Source organism: Onychostruthus taczanowskii, unplaced genomic scaffold (genome assembly GCF_017590055.1).
Source record: "Onychostruthus taczanowskii isolate IOZ18803 unplaced genomic scaffold, ASM1759005v1 scaffold33, whole genome shotgun sequence".
Taxonomy (NCBI): Eukaryota; Metazoa; Chordata; class Aves; order Passeriformes; family Passeridae; genus Onychostruthus; species Onychostruthus taczanowskii.
In genome coordinates, this window is record NW_024500683.1 from 3,836,481 (window position 1) to 3,861,085 (window position 24,605).

Here is a 24,605-nt window from a genome sequence, read left to right on the forward strand (position 1 = left end):
GCCTGAATTTTTGCTGAACTTGGACAAAATAATCCTGTTCATTAACAAGGCTACAACTCTTCCCTCACTGAGGTCACTAGCAAAACATCCACAAGCTTCAGCAACACAACAAATTTCATGAAAAGAAACAAAATTGCTCAGCAAGTTCCTATGAAAATTACAAGTAAGCATTTGGACAAGATGGGAATTAATGATAGGACATAAAAGAAAAATGTTTTCATGGTTTGATCTATTTTGAAGCAATACTAAAGAATTTCCAGTCAACTTAAAAATAAGAAGAATAGATATAGTTACATACTGCTTATATACCTGGAATACATTTAATCCCTTTCAGACATTCCATAGCAAAATAAAGCTCAATGCAAGGAGTTACGTTTGGTATTTGTTACAAAGGATTTACCAGTTTAACCAGGTTGGCAAATCACAATTCCGTAAATGCAACTTCAGCTATGAAAAATATACATCTTCATTGGTCCCCCAAGTAAAATAAACTATATTGGTCAAAGCATGCCAGTTTCATGGCATTATAATCACACATAATGTAGGGCATTGTAATTTGGTGAAAACTTCTACTAGGTAGAGCTGGCCTTATGAAGATTTTGCCTGAAGGAAAACACTTTTCCAATCATGGTAGTTCTCAACTCTTCCAGTGCCATATTGTAGAAATGCAAAGGATGGAAATTTTAACTTTAACTTATTAGGGCATTGGTAGCAGTCTAGCAGCAGCTGCATGGAACTCAGTGTGGGATAATTCATCATACTAGACAGTTGTTTTGAAGGTAGTTTTGCATTACACTGCAGACACTGATTCCCCTGCAGTCTAAGCCTTAATTGCAAAAGTATTCATGTCTGTGTAATGAGATCTATCTGAGAGTCGCCTAGACTGCCTGAAGAGCACTCAGGAGTTTAAAATGTTTCTTGCAGATGATACATTACATGGATTTTCTAATAATATTAGGTATTAAATTTTATATTTATTTTACTTACAGAAAGCATTAAAACTACCAATAATTGACAAAAATGTATGTGGAAAAGTTTATAAATAATGCTAGACTCAAGCACAAAAAAAAGATGAGCAATAAATTACCTAACATATATTTTTGCACTAGCCAAAAAAGTATAAATTAGGTGTATGAACTTAGTAATATGAATATATTTCTTGGAATCTTTTTTACTCTATTTCTAACCTTGGTTGGTGCCATATTTAAGGCAGCACTGAAGGGTGAGATGGGTGCAGGTTTTTCAGTCCAAGTGATTTTTCAAAGCAATGTCAGTACTTTGTAAATTAAATGGAGATGAGCAAATGGATTTGCTGCTTCAATAATGAATAGATATAGATGCATTTAAAAAATGTGTAGGGGAAGAAGGGTTAAAAAGTTTTTGCCCTACTTTGACTACTTTCTTGTTTATTGCATTAATCATGAAAGAAACAGCATTTTCCTTTAGTAAAATGACTGACAGGTGTGAAGGCTAAATTTTAGAAGCATTATGAAAGTGATTTGAGGGAATTACTGTAGTAAACACTGAATCTCCCTGTAGAATCAAGTTTTATTCTTTCATAGCTGGGCTTGCATATTACTGAGCTGGTCACTATAGAAAATGTTGGGACAGCCAGAACCAAATTTTGAAGTTCTTTATTTTTGCCCAGGCTCTCTTGATAATCATGCCAGTTACAGCTGGGAATGGACAACTAATTTTCCTAATTTAATTTCCTTTCTTTCAGTTTTTTCTCCTGTAATACAATGGCTGCAGTTCTCTGCTCCAGTCCAAATTCTTTGACCCTCTCTGCAGGCATAAAGCTGTCAGAAATCCTTTTATACAGTTAGAGAAGAATTCCTCCCTAGGAGGAATTAAAGGATAGCCTTAATTCACCTCCACTTTTGGACTACAGCATAGTGAATATGTGTGGGAGGGGGAAGATGGAGGGAAAAAGGACTGGACAATCCTCTTAAACCCTGACTCACAGGAATAGTCCCTATGGCTAGTATAAAAGGGATTAGACTGCTCTAACTTCTTTGGGGAGAAACCTTTTTTCCTGTTGGTTGCTGCATCAGGGGATTGTACAACTTGCTTTGCCATTCTGTCCTGAAATGTAGTTACTTTCTTGCCATCCTGTCCTTAGAAGGAAGCTCAAGCCCTTTTAGACCAGTTCTGGACAATACTCCAAAACATTGCTTTCATTTTGCTTATTTAAAATTTGTATTTGCTTCCTGGTAGAATCATTCTCACCAAAGTGGAGTGTCCATCTCATAGCCTCAGTGTAGCTGCAGAGGGTATTTTTAAGGATTCCCATATTAAATGAAAAACCTTGCTTACAGAATAATTGAATGACTAGTCTTGCAATAATTTCTGCTACTGTACTGATATTCTCAGTCTCTGATGCAAGACAACTTCTTGTTCAACTGCGTCATAAATGGTTATTTTTGTCCCTGACATTGTATGTGCAAGTATACATAGATATTATTGCAAAAAACAGTTAAAAGATGCAAAATAAAAGGAGTCATGTTACAAATCACTTGGTACTAAATATGCGTACCTTAAAAACTTTATTTTGCTCTTGAAATTGTCTGCCTAAACAAGAGGCATTTTCAGTGCAGCACATCAGGGAGCAGCACCTTCATTTTGGAGAATTAGCTGGAAAATTTCAAATTTTATCTCACTTTTCTGTTCAATCATTTCATTATGGAGTCTCTGGATCACAACTTTTGCACTATTCATGAATAGTATACTGAATATAAACCAAATATTGTAGGCATTTGAAGGACCATCTAGATGGATGGAGTTTATAAAAAACAAATATATTCAGACATGTATACTTCTTCTTTCTCAGTTATAATTCAAGTGTTGTTTTTGTACGTATCTAAAAAATCCATAATTCATCATAATCTACTTTTCCAACATCACACAAAATGATAAATTATGGCATTTAGGGATTTTAAACCTCACTCATGCATTTCTGATAATTTTTTTAACCAAAATACATCAAATAAGAAATTCTACTCTTTATCTAGTTAAAAATACAGAATGGAATTAGAACACCACATAGAGCTTCTACATAAAGAAGAATTTTCATGCAATTTTAATTTTTTACCTTTTTGTCACTGACTTTGATGATGAGCTAGGAACTATGAAAGTATGTCCTAATGAAAATAAAAAAATAAATACAATACTCCAGAGTATGGTAGAATATGACATATATTTACATATGGAAAAATCTATCTTTCTCAGAAACTGGTAGTAAATTTTAAACTTTGTTACTGAGCCAGGATTTCACTTTATATCGTCAGAAGTCAGTAAAAGGAACCTTTCTTAATATATCCCCTGGGCCAAATACATCCTTTAGTCTGATTTCACTTACTTTGTGGAATACTGTCCATTGTCGGGTTTTTTTAATTTTACCTTAGCTTGATGTTTCTTCTCTTTTTCTTTTCTTTTTTGGTACTTTTATTTTTTCTGACTTGGAGTTTGAGTGTCTTTTTAAACTGGGATTGAAGAACTCTTTGTATTTAGGCATGCAAATACTGAAAGACAGTTAATTTTCTTTGGTTTGAGAAATCCTTCAGAATATGGCTTACCAATTTTTATATATTTGATTTCTTGATTGCTAAATTATTTATTAAAATTCATAAAACAATATTTAATAACATTGTCAAGTTCTGCTAGAATATTATTAGAATTTTGAAAACAGCTCTACACTGTAGAATGAAGGAAAACCTTTGGCACTATCATCAGTGGGAAAAGAATCAAATTCTCTTTAATGTATGTAAACTGCAAATGACCTGATCTACTAGGCCCATGGACAAAATTACTTGTATCAAGCAGCTTCTCAAGACTGGTTCTAGTAAAGACTTTGAAATGCCTGTGAATCTATTACTGAATAGATACTGAATCTCATTCAAGAAAAAAAGAAGGATTGTACAGCAAACATACTTTTTGAAAAGCATTGCTTAAAAAATATTTTCAGCTGGCTACAGTCAACACAAGATATGTCAGTTTTACTGTGTAAGTAAAACTGTTCTTTGTACATAGAAAAACTAGATAAGTGAAAATATAACAGCAAGTCTTGATAACTTCATTGTGAAAAAATGTCTTTTCAAACATATCTCCCTTCATCTGCATGCATCTATTCCGAAGTGCATTTAAAACTTATGCTTACCTTTACATAAATACGTATACATGACCTGCATTAATAACTTCATTAGTAATCTATGAATGATCATTAAACTCGCTTTTTCATAAATATTATACACATCTGCCTTCTTAGTATTCTTGGTCAGTAATCTACAATCTTTGAAAAGTGTATAAAATTTTCAGATATAAGATGAAACCAATATCTTTATCTAGAAATCCTGAGTAAGATTTGTCCAGCCCATTATGTAGAAATAATTATATTTGTTTTAGTTCTGACAGCATTTTATTTGTCCTCTTGTACAAGAAGAGTTAATCTAACAAAGAGTTAATCTAACATATAGAAAATGCACTATCCATCACTCTTGTGCACTTTTAATGAGCTTTATTTATCTGAAATGAAGAACCTCTGCCAGAATTACATAACATTGTGGATGGATTTTGAACTGAAATGAACTAGTTCTGAACTGAAATGAACTGGAACAAAGAACACTAGCAAAATGCTTAGTGCCAAAAAATACCAACGCCTCCTATCAATCAGACCAAGGCTTGAAAGACACAGATACTGAAAAGCTACAAAGAAAGCATTTTACATTTTTCACCTGCTGCATTGGTTTAGATATTTATCTTATTAAATGTAGCTGAGTTTTCTCCCTATTTTACACTTGGATCTTAGTTTTATGTGAAGAATGCTTATGTCTATCATGTGGAAGACTTTTGTTTCCTCTGCGGGTAAATCAGTTGTCATGCACTATAGTTCAATATACAGACATAAACTCCATCAACTGAAACATTACCTTTACAATGTTTCTCTTACCTGCACCCCATCAGAAGCAGGGATATAACTTGCTCTTTTAAATGTGTCCGTAACATTTCTGAGAATTTCCACAGAAATTAGAAGGTCCCCAGCATAAAAGTTTTTCCTCTGCGTTAAATCCAATAGTGTCTTGGTTACTTGGGACATGCCATCACCAGCCAACATCCTCTGACCCTTGGCAAGATGCTCTTTAATCTGTACCAAAAGAAAAAAAAACAAAACTATTATCAGAACCTACTTTACTGAGAAAAATGTATGATAAAATGCAAACACAGCCAAAATATTGCATGTTAAAACTAGTAAAAAAAATTGTCCCGTTAAAGATAAGACAAAATAGTAGCCTGTGGTAATAGAAATATTATTTTTATCAGAGCATCATTGATTTTACACCTAAAGCTTCTGAATTTTTGTGTTTCACACATTTGCTTCTTGAAACTCCATGGGCTGGACTGCAGCTTTAATTCATTGTCATGACGTAGCAAGGAACTGCCCTTCCTCAGAGGAACATCTGTACAACCACAGCTGCCCCTCATTAACAACTGAGACCTCTGAAAGGAATAAATGCTAAGTTAATACTTGTTATAATCTGATTTACTATAGGAGAGTAGACTTTTCACCTCTGCCAGCCCAGCTTGGCTAGTCACTGCAAGAGAGGTGGTTCAATTGGAAGCTGGTTATGGTGCTCTTTTCTGTAGCACTAGCACAAAGGTGTTAACTTGGAACAATCCTGTTTGCTTTTTCCAAGAAATGCAAATTAAATTATGAATAGCTCCTGTGTATCTGCCAAAAGAGCATACTTTAGCAGCAGCTCTCCCAGCAGATGTGTTCAGGGTTAGTGATCCAAAACAAATATGCTAGAAGCACCCTCCTGATAAGAACCTGAGCTTGTGGATCTGGTTAATTCTCAAAGCTGACTCAGCATCCCAGGAAGGTGTATAAAGAAACGCAAAGATAGGACAAGGCCAGACAAGGCTAAAAGAAAGAGCACATGGGTTAAATAACCTATTTTAAAATATACATTATAATTTAAGCATAAAAGCACAAGTTCTTCTGAATTGAAAAGTAGAATATCATAGGATCATAAAATATCCTGAGTTTAAAGGCTTTTAGATAAAGAAAATTAGCCAAGACAGACGTCATTCTAAACAGGAGGGCTGAAAATACTATGCAACCAGCAAAAAAATGTTGTTTACAAATGTATCTTCAATTGCTTTTTAACTTGCCTTTTTACTGACATATAAAGGGAAAAATTACTAATGTAACATAAAGTTAAATATTGAAAGTCTCTTTCAACCTTGATGATTCTGTAATAATAGGGTGGTGACGTAGAAGGAAGAGCGCAAAGATACTTTTTGCCACTTCCAGATCTCCCCAGACACTTTGTGTCAATATGCAGGCCTTAATTACATAAAATAATGCATAAGGATACACTACATAATAAAACTGTTTAAAAGGATTCAAAATAACTCCCATGAAAGCAACTTAAAAAATGCAGCCATCCTCTGAAATACTAATTCTAAGCAGGGTGGGGTTTTTTCATGCTGTTGGTTCATATTTTGGTTACATTCTCAACCAGTTGTCAGATAAACTAGATATATGTAACACAGCTGGAGCTGGGCAAAGTGGCTGCTTCAGGCTTCCTCCATAGCCTTAAAACATCTTTAAGAGCAGCTGTGGAATTTTTATGGACCACCAGTGCCTTGACAAAACCCTAGAAATACTTAAGACTTCGGAGAATACCTGCCTGCTGCATCATGGACAGGGAGTGAATCTATCCTATATCATGAGTACAGAGGTACTCATTATATTAATACTATTAATATTTAGAAAAAAAATCAGTCAGAACTAAGACCATTAATTGGTTTGTCTGGTTGGTTGCATTTTTTAACAAATATTTCAGCAGAAATACCTCCCTTAGTCTTCAGAATACTGCAATACGCAATCAGGCAAGAAGCTTGCTTGCAGAAATAATTTTATGCAGTTGCTATTCCTTTTAGAAGGAGATTTTGGACATAATTGTGTAGGAAAATAATACTGAAGAAAAAGGTGTGAGAATTTAGGAAGGAAATTAATTTCAGTAAATTCAGGAATCTGATATTGCACACATAACATTATGAACTACTTTCTTGGGAACAAGTAAAAGCAAACATGAACTTTATTTGTGCATTTTTGCTGAGAAAATTTTCTTGTGAAATGTTGCCATTTGTCTCATCTGCTCACACATTGTGTCTTGGTAGCAAGTGAAAAGAGCATCAGCCAGCACAGTAACACTAAAGAGTAGAACTTTTGCTGTAACTCATCCACCTGTTCCTTACACCAGAAAATATTTCCAGATTTTGAGGATTAACAATACTGAGTGTATCTTTAGTCAAGCCCAAAAGACATAAAAGACCATCCATAAAGCTGAACTCCCAAATCTAACATGTTCCTCAGAATGTACTGTGGGAAAGGCATGACACAACTTGAAGGGAAGGTTTAAGAGAGAAAAAAGATGTTCTTTTAATATCAGTAATAACAGCAATTGATCAGTCCTCACAAAAACTGCTGTGCTGTTACACCTGTATAAACACTGGTTGGAAGGCTGTTGAACTATTATTTTGTAATCCATTATTTTGTTTCCTTCTGCTTCATCTGTATGTTCACCTCCCATTTGTTTTTCCATTCTCCTGCAGAACTTTAAATTCACATTTTAAAGATGGCAAGGGCTAAGTTGTTGATGGTTTTGGGACATACAAAGCCTGCAGAAGTCTTGGCCTCAGCTGCTTTTGGAATGAAAATAAAAATTGAAATGATCCTACTTTTGACAGGTTTTAATACTTTCAAACAAGTAAGGTTCTGGGGTTTTTTCAGATCTCTAACAGCAGAAGCGGGAGCTATAGTATGGCCTTTAGTGCTTTCAGGAAATCATTTTGGTTGCTCATTGGACCAATGATAAAACAGTTCTCGCAAGTGCCCACAATGTCACAGGACTAAGTCATTACACTCCTTCAAAAGTAGCTATGGTTGTGATGAAGGTGGTTCGAAGTATATCAGAATTTATTGGCTCTTAAATACTACAGCTCAGTTTGGAACTCTTTTTTTTTTTTTTTTTTTTTTTTTTGTTAAATGACATACCCAGAAAGCTTGATTTCCCAGCCCAAGGATCCTTTCTCCCTCATACACATCACTCCTACACAGCTCCAAGAGCACCTTTCTTCTCATCCTCTCAAGCTCTAACATGGAGGTTCCTTTCCCCAATCCCTAGCTACCTCTCCAGACCCACACTGCCTCGAGTTAGACTAGCAGCATATCCTTACAAACAGCACAGCAAAACAGAAGGTTGCAATGTATTTAGCTAACAAAAGTGGTGAAAATTAGAGTTAATTAAGAGAATTTTTTTCTATGACCAGCAAGCAACGTGCAGAGAAAAATTAACAGGCTCTTTTTTATCTGTTTATTATGTAATGTAGTTTCTTGTTGTAAGGCAGCTTACAACTCCTAAACACAACTTTAAAATCACAGGCCATTCAATCAGTTGATGTAAATTGGCACAATACCATTAAAGCCACTGTTCAGATTAGTATAAACTGAAGGCAGTGAATTATTGCACAGCTATCACAATAATCTTTCTGCATGAAAATACAGAATATTCTCATCAGTACTTAGTATAATGTCTTTCTCACCATACTGCTTATTTTCTGTGCTATGGTCACTGTAGCACAGATATTACGCACTGCCCAAGAAATCTATTTTGGTCACCACTCTAGGCCCTGTGTGAAGGTCATTTTTTAGTAGTCCTACAGGCAGGCTCATTAAAAATAAACTTTATGAGCCGAAAGATAGTGAAATGAAGCAGCTGTTAAGCTGACACTTCAGTTGTCAGCCCAGCCCCTATCAGCCTGCACTCTGTGACTGCATACTTGAAAAATTACTGAAATGTTTAACTGGTCTTTGACTCAGGGTCCAGCTGCCTTTGTGCCCCAATTTATCAGGAAGTATGATATAATAAAAATTCCTCTTTACAAAGTCAGATCTCCTAGGCTGTTGGCATTGGAGTACAATTTATTACTGCATAGTAATTACTGCACACGTAGCAGCTAGATGTAGTTTAAAAGGATAGAAAACAATGAACCCTCAAGAAACCTATAAAAGACTGAAAAGAATTATTAATTTGAAGACTAACTACACCATCAACCATTTTTCATTATTTTTTAAGATGATATTGGATTTATGGCCAGGTATTACTAATGATGTCATTAATGCATTTTATGGTAGGGGGAACTATAAGAACCCAAATTAGTAAGGCCTACAAAGAAGTGAGGAAAGATCATTTGAAATAAAAATATATCCTGAAATTGCTCATAATCTGCAAATCACTTTGCTTTTCAACTTCAGAATCCAAGATTAATATTCGGTAAAATATAGCACTCTTTAGATACAGAAATTGTAAGACTATTCACACCACACCTGTAATGTGATGTCATTGTAATTAAGTTGTTCATATTTGACAAAATCTTCATTACAGGCTGTTTTATTTCTGATAATAGACAGTCCTTTAACTGTTTTGGCACAGAACTTTATTTTCCCTCAATATAATAAATTATTTACAATCTGTTTGTCTATTTTAAGGCTGTTTCAGTGTTTGAGAATATAATTTCATCCATCTTTTAAAAGAAACAGAGTAAGATCCAAAGATAGGGCTATGCATCTTCAGGTATGCATTCAAATATTTATAACCTAATGTCATGCAAGAGATATTTTCTATATATTCAGTATTTTATGAAGGAAGTGCCTGAAGCAATACAAAGTAATTTTCCACTTTTTCATCAGTGAAATTAGTTAGTACTCTAAGTTTCAATCATGGTAACACACTATTAAATAAACATTTTGTGAAAGAAGGCAATCATATATTCTCTTTGTGTACAACAGTAAAGGGAAAAAGTAATTTGTATACATCATGTCAAGGAAGATTAAATATATAAATTAAGGAAAACTTTACAACTGCAAAGGAAATTATGTAGAGTTTACCTGATCACACTATGAAGATTTCCATATTGGAGGCCTTGATAACAGCCAAGAAAAATAAAAAGCTGGAATAACACAAGGATATCTGATTCTGATAGGACACAAGTTTGGGCTGGATGATCTCATGAATTTCCTTTCAGTTCTGTAATTCTGTAACACATCCCTGCAAATGTTCTGAAACCCCAACTAAAGCCTCCTAAAATTTATCCCAACTAGAAAAGTCAAAGTTTGAGGAGCCCCCTGAAACTGAACTTCAGCCTTCCTGCATTTATACAATCACAGTGTGCAATCCTCTGAACTAAGTTTTTGCAGAAACTGTGCATCTATCTGTGCCTCTGTGCACTCAGCTGAAACCTAACGCTTTAGGGAACTTACTTGAAATGCATATAAATGGAAAAAAAATAAATTAGGATCACTTCATTATATCAAAACAGTCATGCCACTGTCATATATTTCCAAATATTTTTAAGCAAAATGTTCCCTCACTTGAAATGTATATAAATGGAAAAAAAAATTAGGATCACTTCATTATATCGTCATGCCACTGTCATATATTTCCAAATATTTTTAAGCAAAATGTTCCCTAAAATAAGGATTTGGTTTTAGAGAAAAGAAGGTGGATTATTTACACAGAATCCTTTGCTGTTTTAGACATTAATCTCAGGTAAACTGAATATCTGCACAGATGAAATTGCATGTGCTCTTCCATATGTGATCAGGTTTATAGAAGAATCTTTGAAAAAAAAATCTATTATGTGTGGAGGTCAAAAATGTTTTTAGAAGAATGTGAACAGCTCAGAGTAATGCTTCACTCTTTCTGCTACCTTTTTTCTCTGCCCTCTTTTACTAGAATACTCTTATTACGTTCAAGAGAGTTTTTACCACTTTAGCCCATCCATTACGTAATTCCTTTTTTAAATCAACATCATCATTGTCGTAGTCATCATCATCATCATCAATATTACCATTCTAATCCTTGAGATATAGCCACTAAACAGGTAGCAGAGAGAAAGTAATTACACATTTTCAGTATTTTGATTTGTGCATGGATCCAACAAAACATTTCAATGGATATTTTGAATAAATAAGACTGCTCTCAGTAGAATAACAAATGAGTCTCAGGATTAGGAAAGAATAATCATTGAACAGATCACTTTTTTTTTTTCTTATACTCATTTGTACAAGGCTTGTATTATTATTTTATTAAGCACTTCTCTTAAATGTTCCAATTATCTGTGATTAAATCCTGCTCACGTTGGCATGTTGTGTGAGAGATCTTGTTGTTGTTACTGTTGTTTCTGTTTTTAACCAGAGGGCATGTCTTCAAGATTTGTGTTATCTATGTATAATGCAACCTGACAAGAGCAAGAGTTGAAAGGAAAAAGAGAATGACGACTCTGAGAGGGTTGTTTTCATTTTATGACAGACATAACATTGCTTGGGGTAAAGTCTCCTGGTTCTCCATAGTGACTGAATGGCTGAGGCTACAGGTCACAAAGAGATGTACTCCAAATGAGCTGTCTTTCATTTTTATGCTACATGGTCATCCTTGCAAGTATATGTCCTTAAACCATAAAAATCTGATAAATATTTAAATTGAAGTGCTTATCTGATTTTAACCAATTTCTATACTTATTTCATTTTGCTTCTATACAGTCATTTCCATGACACTCACTTTTATTTGGAAGAATAACCAAGAAGCTATTTTCAAGGAAATTATCATTATTTGGGAGCCCTAATTTCTGCATGGGTATGCTGCATAAAGTAATAGGCAAGAGTAAAATTCCTTGACGCTCATGTACTTAATAAACCATGGTGTGGGAATGCAGCAAATGAAGTAGTGGAAAAAGCAAGGGAATAATTGTAAGTGTAAGATGCTGTGACCATTTCTTTGTCTCCTACTGCCAAGCCAAACTCTCGCAGTCATTTCGCAGCCAGTGCCACATTCAATTGGAATGGAGGTTCCAGCAGTTCTGGTAGACTTTCAGACTTTTAAGACTCTTAAATGGTAAGCCATTTAAGAGCTTTACCAAGCTCTTAAATGGCTTTCTGTTGTTTTACCTCTGGCCACACCTTAGTGAAATTCATCTGTGGCTGCAGGGTTGGTAGGTTGATTGGTTGGTTGGGAATATCAGTGTGATCAGGGAACACTCAGTTGCTCACTACTGCAGAAGACACAGCAGCAGCAGCAGCAAACACAGGAGCATGTTTCATTTAACACACCTATTAATCTTTGGTAAATGTGTATGTTCCAGACATGGAAAAAATTATTATGGACCCTGAAATGATAGGGGACACTTTTAATTTAACAAGTAGGATTGGCTGGCTATTAAAAAACAGATATTCAAAAGCACAAAGGAAGAAAAGGAACTCCCAGGGATGAATTAAGTTGTGATGTGCTTGTGCAGAAAAGCAGACAAATGTTTTCTCCTACTGTATAGTGTCTCTAAGACTGAGGTGCATGTATATATTGGCAAGATCACAGAATCATAGAGGTATTACTTAGAATCATTTAGGTTGGAAAGGACCTTTAATATCATTGAGTCCAGCTGTTATCTCAGCACTGCCAAATCCACCACTAAACCATGTCCCCAAGTGCCACATCTATATGTCTTTTCAATACCTCCAGGGTTTGGGGCTTTTCCTAATATCTAGTCTAAAGCTTCCCTGGTGCAGCTTGAGGTCATTTCCTTTTATCCTGTTACTTGTTGCCTGGGAGAAGAGACCTCCTTTCAGGTAGTTGTAGAGTGCCCTCACCATCAAGTCAATAGTGACTAGCTTTTTTTCCCTTAAGTTTTATTCTTCTCCTGTGTAGAAAGGGAAAATGTCAGTGAGGCAGGAGAAAACTGTTGCCTGCACAATCTCTCAATCAGTTGCTCTCTGATGAGATAAAAGTTTGTCATCCTCCAGACAAGATAACGCAAATGACAAAACAGAGCTGCAGATTCTGGCCTTACAAGGCAATCAAGGAAAGGAAAGCAGATCATTTATTGACACCCCTGCTTATCAAAATCTGTGAAGGTGAAGAGGAACAGCTGGCATACACCAATATAAGTACAGACTGAGGAAGAAGAAAAATGTTGTTTTTGAGTCCTCTGCATTCAAATCTATAAAACTAAGCCTGGCTGCTTTGCTCTGTGACTATATAAAAAGAAATGAAGCACTAAACTAGCAAAAAAAAAGGAGCAGTAAATTTTTTAGTAGGAAGCCTTTCATTCCTCAGAGTACAGCAGTCATTTCACTGAGAAGTACATGGACAGGCTGATACGCTGCCCTTGTAATATAATTTGGAAAAACAAAATCATCTCTAATGAGCTGCAGCTGAGCAAATCATTATTCACCTCAAAGCTCTTTTTATCAAATTATATTTTAGCCAAGCACTTGCAAAATTGTGAATAAGGCTACTGTGGAAAAAGTTGAAACTAAATTATAGTATGAGCAGAAGCAGCAGAAATGCATTTTTATGGCTATATTATTAGTTTGGTATGTAAAGATTCACCTGCATAAGTTCCCATGCTCCTTTGTAAGTGCTAATATTTTGACATGAATGTGATAATTCACATGTAGATTTTTATTTCCTAACTCCCAAGAGTTAAGAGATATTTTACTTTTTCGACTTTCTGATAAAAGGCAGCCCATTTTGCATGAATGCATGTTACATTAGGTGTTATATCACTAAAAGTGGCACTGTGTTCTGGGTCCCCCAACATAAGAAGGGCATAGACCTGTTGAAGTAAGTCCAGAGAAGGGCTGTGGAGATGATCAGAGAGATGGAGCACTTGTCCTATGAGGAGCGACTGAGAGAGTTGGGATTATTCAGCTGGGGAGAAGACTCTAGAAAGATCTTATAGTAGCCTTCCAGTACCTTTTTACAAGAACATGTATTGACAGGACAAGGGGGAATGGCTTCAAACTAAAGGAAGGCAGATTTAGATTAGATATTATGGAGAAAATCTTTACTGTGAATATGGTGAGGCACTGGAACAGGTTGACTGGAGAAGTTGTGGATTCCCTGGCCCTGGAGGTGTTCAAGGCCAGATTGGATGGGGCTTTGAGGGACATGATCTGAAATGCACCGTGCTTATGGCAAGGGGGAATGGAACTAGATGCTTTTTAAGATCCTTTTCAACACAAACCATTACATGATTCTATTAAAATACTGCCCTATATTCATCACAGCAACTAAATACAGAATTTCATCATCTAGGCTAGAAAACTGTGCTACACAGTTTTATAAAACAGTTTTGTAAACCTGTGCTACACAGGTTTATAAAATGGTCCGTATTAGTAGGGATTTTCTGAAACTATTGGAGATGCCTTTCAGGAACAAAGTTTCTTGATGACAGGCTTTAATCTTCATCATTATTTATGAGTGTAGTTCAAATGTCTTCCAAACTAGAGCATCCAAAAGACATGTAGAGGAAAACTCACTTTAAGCAAAAGGGCTATTTCAGTGTGTGGTAAGACAATAAAACATTACTAATACTTTTTTAAGCCGATCCCTAGCAAAATTACTTTTTTTTTTTGGTAATTCAATAAATGCTATTGCTTAGTTTGTAGTAGAAAAAAGCAGTAATATAACCTGTGAATTCAAATATTTCCTCAATTTTCACAAAATCAATTTCTAAAACTCCACAGTAATATTTTATGTATTAATGGTTTTCATTAAAAATGGTCAAAAAAGCTTCAATGTTCAATTCCTAGAAAGCTCTAAAAAGCAAAATCTCATTGCTCTTCCACACCAAACTATGTGAATTTTTTTTTTTTTTTTTTTGTTAGTCCCCATTGAAGTCTTTTCTTTCCTGTTTTTCAGATTTTGGACAGTTGGGGATGAGGTGAGTGGTTTCTTGTTTCAGTTTGTTTAGTTTACTTTTGTTTATTTTTCTGTGGTTTTTTTCTAATTTAGGTGGCTATTATCCACACAGTGTATTAAGAATACATGAAGAATTCTTTATGCTTCTTGGAAGCATGATAATGTAGGGTATTCCTAATTCAGAGGTCTTGCTTGTCTTATTGCTTGTACCATACCAAATTTCATAAGCTTCAAGAGTGTATGAAAGCAAAATGTACTCTTATTTGAGGCATTTCAGTAATTTTTTTTCTTGGATACCATCTGAAGTAGGCCTGTTGGGTCCTAATCACTGATTCTATTCTTGGTCCTGCAGCCACTCATAAACACAGTACAAATAAATTTCTAAGTCTCAGGAAAGGTTTTACCCTACTTATCCAAATAAAGTAAAAAAACCCCTCAGACCACACCTCAGAAGACATTAGTCCAGACTAGCCAAGTATTGGGCAAAATACACAATTCTATGTGAAATAATTAGGCACATAATATTCTGCTTCCAGATCAAAGAAGATAAAGAGCAATGAGGAACATACTTAGTAACATTATACAGACTAAGTTTGGGTCATTAGATCATCATCTAATTTGCCTTTCTACATATAACAGTCCATTAAGCTAGCAACAGATACACTTTAAAGAGATTAAAAATCTTAGTTAGACTGAAGTAGTTCAGTTTTCAGAAAATGAAACTATATGCCAAGGGTAGAAAGAGAAAACAGGCTTCACAAGGTCCATAACTTCTGCTATGGAAGTAATTGATTTGGTAAAATTGTCTGAAAACCCAAATTATGTCTATCCTACAGAAGGGAAAAATCCTCCAAATACTGAGAATTTACTATGTAATTAAAGAAAGGAAGGAAATTCCTCACTATTAACAAAACTCTGGTGATCAGTATGTGATTAAGAACTTCCCAGAAGGAACTGAAGAAAGGATATCCTCTGGCACTAGAGTTTATTAAACCTTATGACTCCATTTCCATCCACAATAAAAGAGACACTTGGAAGAATTTCTTGTTATAATCCCCTCTTTCTCAAGAATACATTTTAAAAATTGCACATAATGGGCAAAACATTCTTCTCAGCTACAATGACTGGTAACAGACTCAAGACACTGTGCTTGACTAAGAACATTTTCTCAATGCAAAGCTGCAGACACTGCAAACACATTAGGACAATGTAGGAAAACCAGAACAAAATTTGGTATGTGATCTGTGATGTTTCTTTTTCTGCTCATCAAATTATTGCTTGATCCTCTAGGTCCAGGAGGCAAAGTCTACCTATTTATCACTCTGAATTTTCCACTTATAGTGCTTTAGGGAGAATAATCCTAACTAGGTTCTTTAAATATTATTATTACAGCTAAGCAAATAATTTCCTAAAGGTTTATTTCATGGATTTGGGCATTTTTGTCCCTTAATATGTTCAGTGAATAAATTTTCTTATTAGTCAACCAGCTGTAAAAGCTGGTCAAACAGTATTTGTTGAATTAATTTGATGATTGATTTGTACCAAATGTAGGATAAATTGTTCATGACTAATTGGTTCTGTTATTCAAAGAGATCTAATTATCATCCCTAGCTTTAAAAGGAACCTGTACCATAGTGCACAGGTAAAATAAACTAACAGAAGTCCAGGCTGTACATTTGTAACACAGCTGACATTCATAATTCTCTTAAACCACTTTTTCTCAAATTCCTATCATGTAGGACACAGTGCCCTTGAATGACATAAACTGAGTGCTGATCTCCACAAGTCAAACCATTTCATCATGATCAAGTGCACAGTCTCTTTAGAGGCTCTGTGTTTGTTATATTTTTACTATGCCAGGGATTTTCTGAGTTGTCCCATTGAGATGTAGGAATATTAAGAAGGAAGAGCAGCTAGGCATTAATTCAGAAGACTTGAGATAAATTTCCTGCTTAAGTGGTCTCAGTTCTCCATCAACAAAAAATGCAGATGTGGTACAGACTCATCTCAAAAATATATTGAGGAGATACCATAATTTAAGACTGGGAATTATTCTGAAACTGTTGCAATAGAATATTAAGCATAATATTTATATATATATATATATTTATATATATATATGTATCAAAAAGTGGTCCACAAGTCCAGACAATGTAACTCAACCCTGTTTTCCTCTGAGGTGCCATAACCTACATCTGAAGCGCCAGGGCACGCAGTAGAAGCAGTAATTCTGCCTGGCACATTCTGTAAGTGACTGGAAAAAGCCATGTTATTCATGGCACTGGAGACTACAGGCAAAGTAATATTATCTTTAGCATTATGGGTGTATTTTTAGCTTTAATGACTCTCCATCTTTACAAATAGACTTTCAAATGGATTTTAAGATTAAAATATAGTGCCATTGTAGCATGATTTACAGAGCTACCATGTTGGTCTCAGTACAAGTCTTGAGTCAAGCTGAAGAACACACAGCACTAGCCTGATTTCAGCTTCTCTAATACTGCCTATTATTATTGTTCCATGTCAATTCCAGGTGAGTAATAGAGAAAACTGTAGAAATACAAGAAGCTTTGTGCATGAAGCAGTGAATCTACAGTAGTTACATACAGTAAGGAAACACTCTTCAGGGGTCAATCACCTGTGGTTATGTGGTAAAATTCTACACTATATATAGCAAAGAATTGTCGTTTCCTCACCTTAAACTCTCTATTCTCCTCTGTCCCAGAAAATCATCTTTTTACTGCCTGCTGACAATGGCCTCTCTGCTACGCTATCCTCTAAAGGATGGCGGCATTGTTTGGGAGAATGCTCACTGGTATGGTCTGAAATGGTCAGGGAGCATTAACACATACACAGTTAAACTGTGCAAATGACTACAAGGACAGCTTTTAAGCTTGAGTTTATTTAATACTATAACTATAAGCTTCCAATTCAGCACCTGTGTAGCCAGGTAAGCAGGGTCTATGGCGACGGAAATCTTCTCTGGCTCCCATCATACCGAACACTTTTCTTTAGATAATATTTCCTTAGGTACAGCATCATGTGAATTCTACTACATCATTTCTTGTTCTAGATCATATGCAGCTTGATTGGAGGGCATAAAGACAGGGACTTGTCTGTATTCTATTCTTTAATAGAATGTATTAAATATTGCATTTATGTATATCAACTGCTTTATATCAGCTTTAGAAACATCATCTTTTTGAACACTGTGCATCTGATTTTCTTTTATATATTTCAGATAATAAATTAAAGAGATTCAGCTCAGATTTTATGGAAATATTCAGAGAACTGAGTGATATCCCACTCTATTCTTGGTCTGCATTGGTAAAATAACTTTATTGGTAAGTTAAGCACACTGAGACAACTCATACATGCTTTCATAAGCACACATATTTATTATAGCAACACCGTCTGTCAGCAGCTTCCTTATAAAGCCCTATTTTCAGGGATTTATGGAACTGACATATGTATCGTGGGGGGACAAGCCTACATTTGCAGGGCAGTGACCTTATAGGTCTTTACCTCTGTTTTCTCATATTCTTTAAATATGCTGCGTTGTTCACTTTGAGAAGCAGAAATATGTAAGAGAGACCAATTTTCTTTGTGAACACTTCCCAAGTGTCAAAGAAGTCCACTTTAATTTGTATTCACATGAGCTAGACTTAAATTTTGTGCAACAAAAAGATATGTTTAGGTGCTTCTGTAATTTTAAAGAAGCATTACCAATTTTTAAATGTTCTTTGGCAGAAAGAATACTTCACAGTGTAATTTACTTATAATTAATATTTTAAAAAAGGAAATACAGAAAAAAAGATAAATCTGCTCTAGGTTAGAAATGTCTTTTGTCCAACAAGTCAGACTTGCGGTTCATGAAAAATTACCAGTGCCTGCAACCAAAGCCAGGTAAGTCAAACCACTGAATAGCATGAAACAGCATTTTGCATAGTTTGAGCTGCAAACTATCATAGACCTAACAAATGAAATTGTTGCAACAGAATAAAATACAAAAATTATTAAATGCAAAAATATTACAGCCAACTTAATGTGTTTTTTGAGCATGAACTCTAAAGGGAGAGATAAACATGTAGGCAGCTGTGTAAAATAGAAGCTTCTGTGTAGTGGGGAAAATTCTTTTGACAATCTATTCTGTCCTATCGTAAAAATAATTCTTGCTTTGGCCTACCCTGAAACTGAATCCCAGGCCTCAAATAAATTGGGTCTAACAAAATAGAAATGCAGCTCAAAGGAATTAATCAAAATCTCCTCTAATTAGCAATCCAGATTTGAGAATCAGCAGCCAGACTACTGCTTTTCAAGCCACCAAAGAATTTTAAACATGTTACAGAAGAGTTGCACTTGGTTGAGAAGTTGGGAAGTTATGAAGCACAGAGCTGTATTAGCGTCCCTCTGCTGAATGATAAATGGAGCAGTGGCCTTTGGAAAAGGATTCCGAGTAATAAGAATGTCAGTAGAATACATCATGCAGGGAAAACCCATTGTCCAAGAGAATCTTCAAAGGCTCATTTCCCACTATAGTATTAACCTGGCTGAATGCTTCAGCTAGGGACATAGAGGGTAACTAATATACCTAACATATACCATGGTAACACATTTATAAAGCAATATACATTACGTATTACATCTATCCATATAAACATGTTTAGGCAGTACATAATTGTATAATGCCTATGCTTTGCAATGAAACTTTTTGTTAGGCTTTTTGAAAAAAAAAAAAAAAACCTCACAGAATATTCTTCATCTAGAGTTACTTTACCTTTTCCAAGACACTGCGATAGGTTTACCCTATAATCATTTCCTATTGTTACATTCAAATTTGAAGTTCTAAATTTGAGAGCAAAAAGAAACATTCCTGGCTTCCTACTCTGCAATTAAAGAATACACAGTATTACAGAATTCTCAGCAAGTTGCTCTTCCAGTAAAACTCATTTATTCACATCTCATTTGCTAATAAACCACAATATGTCTTGCCTCTGACCCCTATAAAAATTTCAGGCAGTGGACATGAAAGAAAGGAATCTGACTCATTTTTCCACTTCTACAGTAAGACAAGGCTTATTTCACAAAAAACAGCATTATACAAGATCAAAATAATATCCATTAACATAAATTATTCTTTCTCAGATTTGTTTTCCTCTTGGTATTGCTTAACAGAAATCTAAGAGTAAATAAGTAAGTTTCTTTTTTAAGCCAGTGATTAGCAATGAATAAACAGAGCAAGTACTAAAGCTGACTTTGCACCTACTGAATGCTGCAAGTGTCTGTACTCGTTTGATATGCATCTAGCAAAGCTTGGCTGCTCCCAAAAGGCCACTCCATGAACACTGAGAGAGCAGCGTCTGCTAGTGGTGCCTGTAAGACACAAAGAAGACAGAAAATATTTATATAAGTGAGAGCAACTGGAAAGAATAAACCTTATTTAATCTATATTCCATGCTATTTTAAAGGCACACACAGAAACAATTTCATGTAATGATCATCGGTATATAGAGAGTAGTATAAGATCCTGAAACACATTTCAATGTTTACTTAATTGCTTTTAGCAGTGTTTGCTTAATTAAAAAGATTTTTATGTTCTCCCTCATTTTCCTCACTTTGACTGATAGAATCAGTCAAACTGATTTCTTGTCAGCTTTCTCTTTGTGGTTATAATGCTCATGTGTACGTGTATACATATGTATATATACATATGTATATATACAGATAAATGTACATGCACCACAGACCCATGCATATATGTAAGCTGCAAGAGACATCATATGTACACGTGTATATTTGCATGCATAAGTCAGTATGTGAGGTTTATACAGATATATTCACATATATGCATATTTATATGAGTCTAGTAATAATTTATCTAGGACACAAAGCAAAATATTTCTCCCCTTTTTTATCATAAGATTTCAAAGTAGTACTGTACCTGTGGCATTGAGAGGACATCGATTGAATGCCATGTCCCCAGCTGGGGTCCTTTTCCACACCATTGACATCAAATAGTCTTCAGGACATATTTCATAAGGCGCTGGCATTTAAAAATGAGAATTTACATAGAAACATTAACATATTTTATATCAGAAAAATAAGTGCTCCATTTCATCCTACTTTTTCCAGAGATGTGTATGTTAGCATAACTTGGGTTAATTTTAAGTTTGAAGTAAAAAAATGAGAAGCCTGAAATTTCGCATATCTGTCTTTGTGATGGTATATTTCCTATAACCCATGGCTTTATTCTCTCCAGCAAGCAAGGACTTTTTAGGTTGTAGTTACAATGTTAAGAAGTTTGACTCTTTCTTTCCTTGTTGCTCTATTTTGATCAATAACACTAAGAAACTATCAGAAGATGATGAGACTTCAACTGTGTTAAGTTATAATGCTAATCTTAAACTAAAAGTTGTAGAGATTTTTCTAAAATTGAATCTTTATGTGAAATAATCAGTTTTGAAAAGACAGCTGAAACATTAAATGTGCTGAAGGTGCTAAATGAGAGTTATGTATTCTGAAGGATATTATAAAACCAGGTTATTTCTTTGAAATGTGTTTCAGTACAAGCTGGTAATTAAGAAAGTATAGTCAATAATGTGGGACTGAATGTCTATAAAGCAAAATAACCTTTTACTGGTTATTGCAATACCATTTAAAGGGAAAAATATTGTCACAATTTTGTACTAACAGAACTGCATGTGGAAAAATAAACTTCAGCAAATGCTTCATGTTTTATTTTCACATGGTCACAACAGCAGATTCCTCTTGCTCTTTGTATGTTAGTGTATATTCCAGTTTATGATTTTTGAATAAATTAGATTAGCACAGAAAACATCTGGCTGAAGTAATCTCACAACTCACATCACTGACATGTTGGTTAATGAAATCTAATTCATTCCAAGTTCAGTGGAGAAAATCAGGAGCTGTTTATTATTAAATGTATTTCCAGAAAAAAAAAAAAAAAAAAAAGTAATCCTGCTGTATTACAGCAAAGTGGTTACAAAACAAGAAAAAAGAAAAAAGGAAATTCATTCTAGCAGATGGTGTGATAAGGCAGAAAGCAATTCAATGATTCACTCATGGTTGCATGGAAAATCTCTAGCAGAGGCAGGAACAGACTACAGATTTTGCCCATCCCATTATCTAACCCATAAAATCGTCCATCTTCCCTGTTTTGTACTTCTGCTGACGGAAGTGTGAGCAAGGGAACTGAGTAGACTTTTGCACAAAGCTATACCCTCTCTTTGTAGAGGACAAAGAATACCTAGCAGATGGCTCAGTAATACTAATATGAATCACAGTTGGGCAGAAAAATTGCCTGCTAAATTTGCCTCACCATCAGCATTCCTGAATCGTAAATCAAGACAGTTGGTGCTGCTAGAAACGCAAGAGATCCATTAATGGCAAAACCCAAAGAAAGTCAGTTAAATTCATAATCTAGAATACTAGCCCTGCTTCAGATATGCCCACAGAGTGAATGCATCAGGACAGTGATACACTGGGAAAAAACCAGATTTTGATAAACATAAGCCATCTGGTGACATAAGCAAAAGCAATTACCATTCTATTATGACCTTATAAACAAAAGAAATGTTCTGTTTTGAGGAGCGTAAATTAACATAATAAGGAGGTTATATTATAAATTACATAAATTCACTAGAGCTTAGAGCGCTCTGAGAACTGTATTTGTTATGCAGCTGTGGCCATTTCAAATGTGTTGTGTTCACTAATCAGCACTTTAGGTGCTGATTCTCAGAACTAAAACTCTTCTTCTCTCCACATACTGAATGTTATATGTGAGTTTTTTTCGCTTAAAAAAATATATACATGCATCTATATGCACACTTCAATACACAGTATTTTCTCTTTTACATTAGCAAGCCTCAGGTAATATCAGAGATTTCCCATCTATTTGGAAGGGTACTAGTGTGCTTTTGAATTAAAGTTTTCATAACTCAAGATTATATTGAAACTTAAACCTAGTGCCAGAGATGAACAGTGCACTTGTGTGCTGTGACAAAAGTGAAAGGCACTCCCAAGACCTAGAGTCATCAGGAAGAAAATGTGGGAGCAGCTGGAACTTGGAAGAAGTTTCGCTTAGCCCAGGCAAAGACCTTTTCCTGGTCTCTGGCTTACTCTTGGCCTTTTAATGCCTCATAAAAGCATCAAGGAATGCTGCAGATAAAAACAAACTCCTTCCCAAAGCTAAAACCTATCTGGCAGAGCTTACTCATCAGGCATTCGCCCACATTAAAGCATCTGTGAGGCTGCAACCCATGTTGCTCATGGAGGCATTATAGGCACACTGGAGTGGTACTATATCTGAGTTAAAAAGCCTTGTTGATCCTCAGAACCAGTTCAAGTATTTCTGCAACTATGGCATAATTAATTCATAACACACCCACAGATAAATATGAGTTTGCTGTACAAAATCATAAAGAATTACTGAATTTAGAAGCAAATAGCAAATGCTGAGGTAAAATTTGCTATCATTGGCAAATAAAAGGCAGTCCTCTTTCACTCTTGATGTGAATCACCAGCATCTTCCCACACAGAGCATGCACTCAAATGTACCACGTTACACCCTGTAATGATAGGCCTGAATTCATCCCACCTAAGCACAAATATACAACAAAGTCAATGGTCTAGAAGAACAGTCTCCTTCTGACATTAGTGGAGAAAAGACGTGCATCTCCCAGAGGCAATCAACCCAACTGGGATCTGTGGAAGCTCAGTACAGCACACAAAGCAAGAGACACATGCAGCTTCAGAGTCTACCATCTACACAAGCAGGTAACAAACATGGGAAAGGGTAACGAAAGGGTGAGACAAGTTAGCCTACAGCACACAGAAGCTCAGATGAAGGTAGAACTACAGCTTCTCTCCTGAATCCTAATTCAATGCCCCAGGCAAAATTATCACAAACAAAGGCAATAGGAAAAAAGCTTTTGGATGTCTTATAGAATACTGTTGCAATCAGAGACAAAAAAAACTCCCCAAAGCTTTTATTTTATTATTTAGCTGAGAATCATTTGAATTATTTGAATCTTCTCACTTCTCCTATTCTATGTTATCTATTTAATACTGCTGTGAAAAAAACTATCATCGGTGGGAAATGATTAGCCAATCTTTGGTTGTTGTGCACTCTTGTCTTTCTGTTAACTAACAAGACAGTCTAGCATTGTTTTCAGTTATACTTTGGTCTAAAGTGCTCCCATATTAGGCTTTATACTACTGAAAATATGCTTATAAGACAAATAAGATAATCTTTTTTGAGTAAAATCCAGGTAAAGCATTAATATTGAAAACATGTATAGAGTTAATATAGATTTAACTATTAGGAAATTAGGTGTTTCTAGAAACCAATACTGTATTGTTGAAACATGGTATATTCTTCTGGTTGTCATAAGAACACAGCCCTATTTTTATAAAAATAAATTTACAGAAGTCTTTTACCCTGTACAGTGCTGCACTTTGGTTTTGGTTCTCCCACCTCCCTTTTTACTGACATATTTGGTGGAAATTGCCCTATTTCTCTTATACATTCTTCTACAAGTTTCTGATCATCTTGCCATGCAACTCCTTATCAGATGCATTTTCTTTTGTTGTCTAGCTGTCTACATTATTCTTATGGGACAGACAGAGTGTTCATTCATCTTGTGTAAGTTTTCTGCTGTGACTCCTGAGTTTACCAAATATAGAAGCATTTTTTACTTTCTCTGATTTGTTTCCAATTTTCTGAAGTTATCCTTCACAGAAAAACATTTTGAGTGCAGAGTAGTGCTGACCTACTAGGAGTGACGTTTAACTTAACACATTTGGGATGCAACAAAGCAACAA

General features: G+C 35.1%; 1 protein-coding gene across 1 annotated transcript in view; it reads right to left on the reverse strand.

Moving 5' to 3' along the window:
* ADGRB3 (adhesion G protein-coupled receptor B3) overlaps positions 1 to 24,605 on the reverse strand; it is a 439,699-nt gene that overhangs the window by 221,626 nt on the left and 193,468 nt on the right. Inside the window, exons 7-9 of the mRNA XM_041410625.1 lie at positions 20,704 to 20,805; positions 20,029 to 20,135; positions 4,946 to 5,140 (exon numbers count right to left, since the gene is read on the reverse strand). Of these exons, the coding sequence (XP_041266559.1) occupies positions 4,946 to 5,140; positions 20,029 to 20,135; positions 20,704 to 20,805 (404 nt within the window). The remainder of the gene's footprint in view (positions 1 to 4,945; positions 5,141 to 20,028; positions 20,136 to 20,703; positions 20,806 to 24,605) is intronic.